The sequence below is a fragment of the Coptis chinensis genome, chromosome 2, assembly GCF_015680905.1.
Source record: "Coptis chinensis isolate HL-2020 chromosome 2, ASM1568090v1, whole genome shotgun sequence".
Classification (NCBI taxonomy): Eukaryota; Viridiplantae; Streptophyta; class Magnoliopsida; order Ranunculales; family Ranunculaceae; genus Coptis; species Coptis chinensis.
In genome coordinates this window covers 8,373,981-8,387,182 of record NC_141457.1, presented here as the reverse complement: position 1 = coordinate 8,387,182, position 13,202 = coordinate 8,373,981, and the positions used below count along the sequence as shown (strand labels likewise).

The window sequence follows — 13,202 nt, the reverse complement described above, 5'->3', positions numbered from 1 at the left end:
TGTATAATATATATATATTTTTGTCAAGTTTGCAAAGAAACTACAGAATAATCAATAGAAGTTGGTATTACACACTACCTTGAAATCTTGAATAACTAATGAGAAATCACAAACTGTATGCAAATATATCTAACTAACCTCAACAAATAATTAACGGGAGATCAAAAAATTAAATGGATGCAACTGCATTGAACAAATCTAAAAGAATGATTAATGAGAAATAAAAAAAACTAGGTGTAACAACATTAAACTAACTTCAAAGAATAATTAATAGGAAATTATAAACTTGATGCGAATGCATCAATTTAACCTCAAAGAATGATTAAAGAAAAATAAAAAAATTGTATGCAAATGCATCAAACTAACTTCAAAGCATAATTAACGGAAAATCACAAACTATACGCAATTGCATGGAACTAACCTTAATGAATAATTAATAAGAAATCAGAAACTAGATACATCAAACTAACCTCAAAGAATATTTAACGGAGAATTAGAAACTAGATGCAAATGAATCGAACTATCCTAAAGAATAACTAACGGGGAATTGGCAACATGATGCCAATGCATTGAACTAACCTCAAAGAATAATTAACGGAAAATCCAAAACATGATGGAAATATAATGACCTAACCTCAAAGAATAATTAACTGAAATTTTTTTTATGATCCAACATTGTGAATCATGTACTTATATGATATTTTTTTAAAGCCATGTTTGCAAGGAAACAATAGAAGGATTAATAGAATTTGGTATTACTAATGAAAAATCGAAAACTAATGGATTACTAATGGAATTACTAATTGGAAAATCAACAACTGGATGCAATTGCATCCAACTAACCTCTAAAAGTAATTAACGGAAAATCGGCAAATATATGCAAATGCATTTAACAAACCTCAAAGAGTAATTAATGGGAATTTTTTTTTTTTTTTTTTTTTTTTTTAAAGATGTATTGATTAAGAGAAGATTACAAGTTTCAAAAAAGAGTTAAAGTTAATATAGGTATCATGTCTTCATTTCGACAGATAGCTAATTTACTAATCTATAGTATGTAGGTCATATTACTGTTTTCTATCATGTATAGAAAATTAGGAGTACCGACCCACCATTTGTTTCCCCCTTTGCCAAGGTAACAACATTTTTAGAGCAAATGTTTGCTCCAAAGTTTATCTCTCGACATGTGGTGGTGATTAGAATCCAATCGGCTAGATGCTTGACTTTTTTTCATGCCGCTCGCACTCACCAATGCATTTGGTTGTTATTAAATGACTTCATTGCAGCAGTGGAATCCGACTCCACCCATATATACTTCCATCCCAGTTTCACTATCTTGCTAATGCATCCAACTAACCTCTAAAAGTAATTAATAGGAAATCATAAAATAGATGCAACTGCATTAAACTAATCTCAAAGAATAATTAACGGGAAATCAAAAACTGAATGCAAATACATAGAGCTAACCTAAAAATATGATTAAAGAAAAATTAAAAACTAGATGAAATTGCATTATCTAACTTTAAAAGATAATTAACGGGAAATCAAAAATTGGATGTAAATACATTGAACTAACATCCGATCAAAGAATAACTAACGAGAAATCGTAAACAAGATGTGAATGCATCAATCTAACCTCAAAGTTAAAAATAATTAACTGGAAATCATAAACTGAATGCAAATGCATGAAAGTAACCTAAAAAAATTATTAACGATAAATTGAAAACTGATTGTAACTGCATTTAACTAACTTTAAAAGATAATTGGCGAGAAATCGGAAAATTTGATGCAAATGCATTAAAAAAAAACTAATTGGAAATCGGAAACTAGATGTGAATGCATCGATCTAAGCTCAAAAAAAGATTAATAGAAAATTAGAAACTGATAGCAAATGCATCAAACTAACCTCAAAGCATAATTAACGAGAAATCGAAAATTGGACGCAACTGCATAGAACTAACCTCAAAGAATAATTAACGGGAAATCATAAACTGGGTGTAAATACGTCGTATTAACTTCAAAAAATAATTAACAGGAAATCGGAAACTGGATGCAAATGCATCAGACTAACCTCAAAGAATAATTAACATAAAATCGGAAACTTGATGCAAGTGCATCGAACTAACCTCAAAGCATAATTGATGGGAAATTGGAAACTAGACACAACTGCATGGAACTAAGATGATAAAGTACAAGAATTTTGCGGAATATTTGCAAGTCTACATGCAACCAGACTCGAGGACGAGTTTCTTTCAAGTCGGGGAGTATGATGCATGGGCATAGAAACTTCAAATTATATTATTAGTAATCTTATATATTGAATTAGTATAGTTTCTTATTTGTTCTAGATCTAAGTTAATTAATAAGGTTTCTATTTTGGTTTCTAAATAGAATTAGAAACATTGGTTATTATATAAAAGCAGCTAGGCCTTCATAACGATGATTGTTATTAAATATTTATTCTAAAAAAATTGTTCTTCATGATTGAAGGTTTATTCTAACCTCAAAGAATATAATTAACGGGGAATCGGAAACTTGATGCAAATGCAACGAACTAACCTTAAAAAATATTTAGCGGAAAATCATAAACTAAATGCAAATTGATCGAACTATCCCTAAAGAATAATTAACCGGAAATTGGCGACATGATATAAATGCATCGAACTTACCTCAAGGAATAATTAACGAGAATTCGGAAACTGGATGCAAATGCATCGAACTAGCCTCAAAACATAGTTGTATTATATATAATGGAAATGTCTTGACAAGTATAATTTTGCATTTAAAATGGTGTTTATCGTAATGTTTTGTTATTCAATTAGCATTAATGTGATCTTCGCCTCCTTAGGCATTCTCCCAAAACTTCAATCAAACTTATATTACTAAGTAAACAACAACAAAAAAATCGAAGAGTTTTATCAAAAGTGGGTTCTTTCTTTTTATTGAAAATGGTATTTTCACATTGCAAAAAATTTGGATGAGTGGTATCTCATAATTATACATAGTTGCTAATACTTTTATAACAGCACCCATTCGTATGACAGGTTCAAAAACTAATGCAGACTCAAATTAGCTAAATCAGAGCGCAAAGTGAAGCTTGCGAAGTAGCATGATTAGGAAAGATTATCAAAATGTTTTTCATCTTATTGTATGTTGGATTTTCCATCTGTTGTAAAGATGTCCGGACTCCGGAGACCATATACGGCACTCTTCATAAAAAACACTAATGACAGTTTTTCACCAAAAAACTAATAGTTAAATTAGTGATGTGAAACACACACAAAAGAAGTTGAGTCATAAACTTGTTCAGAACAATGTCTTCCAATATATTTGTGGACTTCGTGCGCAGTATTTCACATGCATTTTGTCTCCATTATGGATATCAGTAAAGTTATCCTAAACTCCATCCAGAATAAAGATGGTCCTTGTCCTTCCCAAAATTACAAAAAGAAAAAAAGACAAAAGCTAGCTCCAACCAGAATAAAGAAATCACCTCGCAAAGCCTTCGTGGTCTTCCCAAAATATTAAAAAAGAAAATGGTACTGCAATAGGTTTTCACAGTAGGCACCCAAAATTTCTGCCCTAAGTTAGAACCTTACAATCACCAACAGCCATAATTCTTTAGTTGTTTAGTGCAGACAGCATTCCACCAGTCTTGGTCGGTATTATCACCTCCCAGCCTGGCCCTCTCAAGGGGTATAAACTATTCACGACTCTGGTCTTATCATCATTACCATCCACAGGGCCATTGATCAAATCACTTCGGTCCAAAACCTTCTCCAGACTTTCATTGCTTATTTCTGTCTGAATCAGTTTCTCCTCAGGATCTTCCTCGTCTCGAAGTATAGCCAATAAATCCTCTTCCTGTAACATCGACATTGAATTTCCTTACAATTGTATACATCATTACAAGGAAAAAGAAAGTGAATAACAAACTAAGCCGGTCATATTTTAACATTGACAAACAAATTAATTCCTGCATCAAATTTTTATGTCACGCATTTTAAAGGGGTAAACAATCAAGTACATCTATTGGCAAAAGAAATTAATTCATGAGGTAGGATGAGATATCCTCGAACAAGCAAAATCAAGCTAGAAGAAAAGCATAAAACAAACGAGACAACCATAAAGAACACATCATTCCCTCTGATTATAGAACCTAAGAGAAAGCATAAGGCCCAAACGAATCTCCTAAAGAAAAAGGCCCAAAAGTTTCTCCTAAAACACCCGCCACCTCATACTCCAAAGGATAAAAACAACGTTTTGATATCAAGGAATAAGGACAATGAGGTAGGATGTAAACAACAGATTCCACAGAATTATAACACAGTTAACCAAAAAACACATTAATCATTTTCCTGTTTCTAAGTTTATCTATGATTGAAATCCTGTACCAAACCAAGAACCAGGAGAAAGATGAAAACTCTAAAAGGATTCTTAGCCTTCCAAACATATTTCCAACGATTGATATATTGAGATGGGTACGAGGTTGGTTAATATCTAGTCCTTTACAGATAGATAAAGTAATTCAACAAAAGGACAACTTATGACAAGTAATTTACATAATTTTGCATCCATTCACAGGCTCACATTTATACGAGTTGACAAATGATTTCAATTGAGGATGATCTTGTCATGGAAATCATCTTTATCAAATCAGTTGATTTCAACATTTTCAACCATAACAGAAATATCAGTCCAATTTATCGTACTCTCTAATTTAGCCCCGATGATTTTTCTGAGCCATACTTTATGACAAATTAGACAGTATGTGCCAAGTGGTTGGATAAATCAGAACGAACTCAATTTTGGCTAAGGAAATTTCAGAAAGATCCATACTTTATAAGGAGTGGCTAAGCTTAATTCTGTCTATTCAACTCATTTCTATGTCAATCACATGAACGAGTGACTAAGAGGTGCACATGAAATGAGTATTGATATCTAAGTAATGATAAAACTAACAGCAACCATAAGATACCTGACCATTATCTAGAGTGTCGAATCAGAGTATCAAACCAACGAATTTAGATTTTTTTTGGCATGGAAGACTGGGGACCTTTCTTAAGGCTTCCCAACTATAATGGTATCATTTACATTTCAGTGCTCGAAAGGTTGCAAACTCGAGCTAAAAAAGAAAGACGTTTAATATAATATCAAAAACACCAGACTACAAACACAATAAGATGCACTGCAAACAAACCTCAAGGGCATCCAATCCATTAGACTTGGTTCTCTCCTGCTGGAACTGGCCTTTTCCGATTACCACATGCTCAAGCTTCAACTTACTGAAAGCTCTCTTCAAAATGCGGCCCTAGTTAATAAGACAGACTATTTAGTTCATATGCCGAGGATTCTAAAAACATACTCTAATAAATGCCACAGAGAAATGAGTCATCAACAAATCACCTCTACGGATTGTGCAGTCGCAAGCCTATACACATGAACCGGTTTAGTTTGTCCTATCCTGTGGCATCTATCCATGGCTTGCAAATCCGCTTGAGGGTTCTGAAGAGCATATCCAACATACTTATTTAAGTTGAGTGCACAAGAATTCATCATGCTTCAAGATGGGGAGACCATTAATAGAGCTTACCCAATCACTGTCGTACAATATACATGTATCAGCAGAAGTGAGATTAATACCCAAACCACCAGCCCTAGTACTAAGAAGAAAAATTCTCAGATTGCTGTTGACGTCGTTGAATTCCTGGATCTGCCCATCATTGTACAGTATTGAATGTTAGAAATAATATTATTTCCACAATATAGCCAACAAGAACGCAAGATACCAGGTCTCCAACATAAAACAAAACAAAAAACTTCATAATCCAAATTTCATGTACCCCAACATACAAGATATCATCTGCAGTCACAGAATGCATAATGCACTTATGAAAGTGATGAACCACTGACAAAAATCCTAAACTTGTGATAGTGGTATCAAAGAAAGGAAATTTTAATTCAAAATACAATTGTAACTTTCAAATCTACCGTATTTGTCCTAGACTGTTCTTATAGTTTCTGAAGCACAAAAGTCAACTGTTTTCCATCTGGGGGAATATACTTTCTGATTATTAGAAGCTCCAAAAATAATTGACAGGTAGGAAGTTAGGAACCCAACATGTAACTTGCACAAATCACTTTCAAGTAGCCACTGCAGACTTTACTTGGATTTTGAAACAACTGTCGAGATTTAATGATGCAGTTGGGGGGGGGGAGGGGGGGGAACAATGTCATTATCTTTTACCAGTAACACAGCCTAACCATGATTTGCATTATTATACCCTCATACACTAATTTACAGCTAAGAGAGTAAATTAATTAGCAATACATACTTGTCTTTTTCTTTCATCCAGCTTCACGCTACCATCAATTCTAAAGACCTCTAGCCCTTTCTCACCAAAATAGTACTCAATTAAATCCAAAATCTTGGTCCACTGAGAGAATATCAGGACCTGATATAGAAAACAACTTCAGAAGAAAGACTTGACAGCTCTAAATCTAAGTATAAAAAGTGACCTGAGATTGTTAACTTACTTTGTGCTTTCTAGCAAAAAGTTTTGTTAGTAGTCTGTCCAGCAAGCGGAATTTTCCACATTGTTCAACTAACTGTTCTACAGGTGGATAAAGGTCTGTAAACAAAAGAAGGAAGACAATGTTACCAGCTGAATGTCTAATAAAACAAAACAGAAGATTGCAAAGTGCATACATGACCCATCAAAAGCTGACTCCAATAGGTCTGGATGGTTGCAATTCTTCCTAAGTTGAATCATCAGATTGTTTAGTTTGCCCTTCATGCAGTTCCCTGCAAATTTAGCATCAAGGCTTAGCAGAGAAATTAAGGCAGAAGATAGTGCTAACCAAAAACTACAAGTACATAACTACAAATTGGAAAAAGGTCACAAAAAACACTCAGAAGCCTATATATAATCCCACTGAGTAGCATCTTTAAAAGGTTTATTTGATTATTTCCACACAAGAATTGAAATATGAAATTTTGATCAAATCAGAAGCCAGAAGGTTCTAGGTATTTAAACCATGGATCTGTTTTCTTCTCCTAAAAAGTCTCAATAAAGATCTTTTACTGAATACCTTTAACTAATTGGGTTCTGCCAACTTCCATATGCAATAGGGGACTGCTATTATCTGGGAATATGCCTAGCAAGCACTTAGTAGCCTATAGGAAAAATGCCAACCATATACAAGCCCATTACATGCAAATCTAAGAGTTTATTATCTTAATTCCACATGAGAGTTGAAATACCAATTATTAGATGGCTATCAAATTTATGCACAAGTTTCCTTTTGCAAACGAAACCACCGCATTCTCAAGCATTATTTAAAAGAGATATTTTACTGAAGACCTTTGAATAATGGGCTCCTGACGCCTTCCATGTGCACCCGGAATACCACTATTCTCTGCGGGAAGATCCCTTACAAGTATCGTAATGGTGCATTGACTGCATTCCACTCGACAGTCTTTTAGGGTATCTCCAATGGGGGGTGTAGACCATATAAGATGAAAAACTTACACCCCAATCTAAAAAAGAACTCCCAATGGGACCTGCATACCGTATGTAATTCTTAACTTGAAAACCAAGAGGAGATATCTTCTCCGCTGTTACGAATTGCTAAAATCCACAGGCGTTGCTTGACATCGTGTGCGGTTTAGAAATAAATCCGGTGGCACTTAAAGTGACGTCCCTCTTTAATACTAAACTGGAACTTCACTTGTGACAACCGTTTCTTAAAATTCCAAATCTGAAAAACTTCCATATTGAGAGCAATCAAGTGTGGATATCGTCAAACGATACATTGGTGTGCAGTGGGAGTTCTAAAATCCTAATGGCGCCTATGTGGAGGTGTAACTCCACACCCCTCATTGGAGAAGCCCTTAGCCGTTAAGTGAAACCTTAAATTGTCAACCTAAATTTACTTGGCATAAATAAAAATGATGTCTTACTTCCGTCTCCCTTCTCTCGTAAATGGTTTTCAAGTGTTCTTTTGCGTAAATGTTCTTGAAGGTACTTTTGGTGTTCGGTCATATTTGCATACAGAATTATCTCTTTCTTTCGAGGGAGCAACTGCTCAACTTCTGACTTCAACCTTCGGAGAAGAAAAGGTCGTAAGATTGCATGAAGTTTTGGTACAATCTGCCAATGATTAATTTCAATTAGAATAAATAAAATTATCAGATAATAAAAGAGAAACTAAATACATCAATAGCGAGGGTGCATACTTGAAGCCTTCGTTTCTCTTCTAACTCTTCCTGCTGAGCTTCACTATTGCCCTTGCCTGATAGATCAAACCTGATCACGATATTCAAAGTCAGCCAAATCACGCCGAAATGATAATATCAAAGGAGTAATTATATATATACAAAATGCATCAACCAACAACATTTTTCTTCAAGCTTCAAAACCATCAATACAGGAGAAAAAGAGTAAATGAGAGGATAGACATTTTGTTTTTCTTTTCTTTTTACTATATTTAATTCTTCGTAAGGCTTGCAGCTTGGGAAAAATGTGAAAAATGTATGCAGCCACAAGACAGGTTGATAGCAGTTTCTTGTTTTCCCAACTGCAAGGCCTCGTCTGCATATAAGAACTCTTACATGGTAGCAATGATAAGATAATGCTTTAATTATAGGGAAAAAAAAATAAGATAAATGTTTTGGGGGAGGAAAGCCAAATATAAGTTTCTACACTATTAAATAGTGACACATTGTGTTTTGCAATAGCCATACCCCCACTTTCCAACCGCAAAAGGATATGGCGAATGCACTTTCAAGAACTAAAATTTACCGGTCAAAAACTGCATATCGGTCACCTCATAAACTTCTATGAAGTGTAAACTCTCAAGAATAGTAAATACATTGTTACAGAATATATATATATATAGGGGAGGGATAGAGGCACATTCATTATGCACACATTATAGCCACATTTTCAACATACAATTGAATTAAGGCCTAGTTTTTTGTGGAGATGATCTCCCCACCATGAAGATCATTCTCACAATGAAGATCATATCTACAAAAAATCAGCCCTTAATTCAACTTTTAAGTCCATGATTTTGTTTGGATTAATTTACAATGTGGCTATAATGTGCGCATAATAAACAAAACAAAAGCTCTAATAAGTGATACAGTGCATACTCATATCTGCAACTTTACATTGATGTCCCAGAAAGTAGGGAAGTATGGACTATAAACTTCCTCAGAATATTTCCCAAGAAGACAATATCAAGTGACTGAGTTAGGTTACTAAATGCAGGTCATGGGTCAAAATAACAGATATGCTGCGTAAGTATTTGCAATATATTGTTTGTCGAGACACCTAAGACAGATCCATACTCACATATCTCATCAAGGTTTAGGAATTCAAATGCATTGATCAATGAATTTGAAATGTTTCACTCCACTAGAACTTCTGGAAGATTGAAGTGTAATTATTTTGGTCATTGGAAACAGCTAAACAACATACAAATGTTTAATCTAATATTGACAATCATTTGGTCCTGGCAAATATTAGAAACAAAATAATTTCATGTTTCACATAAATGGACACACTGGCTTACTTAGCTAAAAAAGATAAGACCTCACGGTCAGCCAAGCACCAATGCACAAACCCATTTTCCTCTTTTTTAATGAATAGCAACAACAAACTTTTATAAGAACATCGCATCTCATGGAAAAAGGACCATTTAGACAGTCCTAATTTTTTTTTCTTGACATAGAATAGATACACATAATTGTTTTATTAGGTTAAAAGGGACAAATATAAGAGTTTTTGGAATTCAATTAAAAGATAGCAATGCGGCTCATTGAAAGATACAATTGTAAAGTGAATAGCAAATAGCATGAGCAATATATATATCAAACTAATAATATTATTTACCATGACTCAAACTCTGCATGAGAAGAGAAAATGTCAGGCAGCAAAAAATTTAGCAATGACCACAGCTCAGCCAAGTTATTCTGCAATGGTGTTCCGGTAAGCAGAAGCTTGTTTTCCATGTGCAAATACCTCAACTCTCTCAATAGTTTGCATTTTGTATTTTTCAGCCGATGCCCCTTCAGCAAGAAATAATTTGGTTACACAAAAAAACAATGAGAGCATACCAATTAAAAAGGTGATTTTCTGTCTCAGGGTGCAAGAAGAGGAAAAGGGTTTAGTTACTTGTTGAGATAACTAACCTCATCTACCACAACATATTTCCATTGATAATGCCTCAAACATCTTCTTGCATCATTCATTGCAACCTCGTAAGAAGTTATAACAATTGGAAATTCAGGACCAGCATTTCTGGGCATGTACTTCCTTCTTAACTCGTCCCTAGCTTTCTTATCTCCATGGTAAACAATTGCATTAATTGAAGGCGTAAACCTAAATGTGCAACTTTCTTAGGTAAGAATATGATGGCAGGAGGCAATGAACGAATAGATAGACCAAAAAGATTGTATTTTACCTTTCAATCTCATTTACCCAATTTGAAAGAGTAGATAGAGGTGCAATAACTAAGTAAGGGCCATCTAAACCGTTCCCTTTCAAATGAGCAAGAAATGCAATGGTTTGAATTGTCTTTCCAAGCCCCATTTGATCTGCTAGAATACCATTAAGTCCATTTTGCCACAATGAGATCATCCACTTCACCCCTTTGAGCTGGTATTGCTTTAACTTTCCACCTGTCAACAATGGAACAAGTTCTGCCTGCTCTTTAGCAACTTTCTCTTCTTCTGTGAGGCCGGAATCCTCAGGTTTCCCGCCTTCTTCGGATCTAGATAACATTGCTGCAACTGCTTTCTGGGCTTTCCTCTGAGCACAATCACAACATGAAATGTCAGTACTGTAGAACAAAGCAAAAGTATACTTGTGTGGAAAGAGAGAATATGCATATCATATTTGCACTTACTGAACTAAACACTAATACGCCACAAGGGAAGAGAAAAATCAAACTAAAGTTCCTTGTAGTCCAGGTCTATCAGGAGTGGATGGTATTTGCTTCAAACAATAAACTAATAACATCCATTAGTCCTCACCAGAATAACGATATTGAGGCACATTCAAAGGAAGACTCACGAGCATGATGTATATGTGACAGCCGTTTAAGCACAGAAAAACACACAAAGAACGTGGAGCATGTTCATATCTTATTATTATTTTGGGTTGGTAACACTATTGGACTCGGGGGCGGTTCAACGGGCAGGTGCGGCCTAGCACCCCCCCCCCCCCACCCACACACACACACACAATTGCTGTGGGAACAAAATCAACTAGTACTAAAAAGACCAACTACGTCGACCCAATGTCACATAACTAAAACAAAATCAACTTAGCCACCTGGGTGAAAAGGACAACTACCAAAACCCAATTATTCATAGCACTAGTCTACCCCTAAAAAAACCCATGATCATTACTCTCACACTACTCTTCCAAATTTCCACTTCTCTTGAAAAGAAAAACTGGTCAGTGAACCGCTCCAGTCTCAACAATAGATCTCTTTGAATTATTGACTACATCTCTTTCTTCAATTATTTCGGAATCCCCATTTTTATTGTTCCTCAATAAAATCAAGCTACATGGCCACTAAAACTCGATATTTGATTTTGGTATTCAAACTCTTAATTGTTTACATCTACTCAACACTCAAGAAGGAAACCATACCTGTGTCGTGTGTCGGACACTTCATATTTTTACTGAAAATGCCGTGTCTCAGCCATACCCGTGAATGAGTGAATCACAGGATTGTTGACATTGAGTACTTCAAATTTTAGGGTGTCAATTGTTAGTTCTAAAATTTAAAGGTTTTTAACTTGTTGCTTCTTAGAGGACAAATTTAAGGGAATAAAAATTCTTATAATGTTGCACTATTGGATTTGAAAAGTGAAATTTCTTCTGTGCTTATATTACAACTAAACAATCTATGTGTGGTAATTGGACTTTCATGCAAAGGTTCACAAACCAAGTGATGACAAGTATTGGTTCTACACTAACCATAATATACATTCTCCATTCAACTTAAAAAAGATCCAAACACATAACAACTTACAGTGTTCTGTTGAGGAGCAGCCTTTCGCTTTCTACCACCACGACCCTTCTTCTTCTCTTCAACCACTTTCTCATTAACATGATTCTCTGCCGCATTCTAATAAAATCAACATTCAACATTCCATTAGCACCCCACAAACAACACAAATATAATAACTAAATTCCAAATTCAAACAACAATAGCAGTTTAAAATTTTACAATGGTGATTTCATCCATTTGCTCCAATAGAAACTGCGAATAAAGCTGAGTCTGCGTGAGAAGCTCTTCTAGTTTACTAAACTGATTGTTGCTAAGCACCGGGGCTGGTTCCGTCTTTTCCCCTCCATCACAATCTTCTTCTTCTTCTTCTCCCTCCTCCTTAACACGTGTTTCAAGTAACATAACTTCTTCCTCACCCTCTTTTTCCATCTTAACTTCTTTCTTAACAATGTCCTACGCATTCATTCCAAAAAACCACATTAACATGCATAAATATTATAAAAAAAGGGTAAAAATGTGATCTTTTTTAAATGAATAAATAAATTACCTCGTCTTCAAGAACAGAAGTTGGAGAATCTGCTAAAGACTCCTCTTTAACCTCCACCAAAGTAGCCATCTGTCACTGTAAAAAAGTTACCAGACAATAAAAACACAAATGTAAGAGTAATAAATGACCTAAACACTAGAATAAGGTTTAAAACATGAATAGGAGAGAAAAAGACGATTTTTTTTTCTAGAAAATAAGGTTGTTTTAGAGGGTAAAAATGTAAAATGAAAAAAGAGGTGGGTTTTAGAGTTTTGAGGGTTTACCTATCTGTGTGAGAGTTTGGGGGGAGAAGGAATAAATGTGGGAGTGGGAAGAGTTGCTTTTTAGGTATCCGTAATTACTGCTAATATTAACGGAGTGTTTTTGGGCGGGAAAGTGGGATATTTGTGACATGGAAAGTACATATGATTTACAACTGGTGCCACTAGATACGGTAAATTTTGAATTTTGAAAATTATATTATTTTTTTTATCTTCTAAGGTGAAAGTTGAGAGACGTTGGTTGAATCAAGCATTATTACCTCGAGATACATTCCACGTTTTCTTATTCTTCAGCTAACTGTACAGTAGCAATTATTTAACATTTTAACCCACGTCCCACTATCTCTTAACCCAGTTTCGTATTTGGT

General features: G+C 34.7%; 1 protein-coding gene across 2 annotated transcripts; it reads right to left on the bottom strand.

Annotated features, from left to right (window-relative positions):
• Positions 1-3,299: 3,299 nt before the first annotated feature.
• On the bottom strand, positions 3,300-12,943 carry LOC147514695 (chromatin remodeling protein DDM1-like). Of its 2 annotated transcripts, none has more exons than XM_086584710.1 (16): positions 12,838-12,943; positions 12,575-12,649; positions 12,247-12,480; positions 12,049-12,144; positions 10,468-10,814; positions 10,196-10,385; positions 9,897-10,072; positions 8,237-8,306; positions 7,961-8,150; positions 6,707-6,802; positions 6,535-6,629; positions 6,333-6,452; positions 5,591-5,710; positions 5,404-5,502; positions 5,198-5,308; positions 3,300-3,861 (listed from the first exon to the last, which is right to left on the bottom strand). In XM_086584710.1, exons 2-16 carry the CDS (start codon positions 12,641-12,643, stop codon positions 3,619-3,621), a joined length of 2,256 nt encoding a protein of 751 aa, XP_086440836.1. In that variant the 5' UTR covers positions 12,644-12,649; positions 12,838-12,943; the 3' UTR covers positions 3,300-3,618. The 2 variants fall into 2 exon arrangements, with proteins under 2 accessions (XP_086440836.1, XP_086440845.1); XM_086584719.1 differs by having other exon boundaries at positions 12,575-12,643; positions 12,838-12,889.
• Positions 12,944-13,202: the final 259 nt, after the last annotated feature.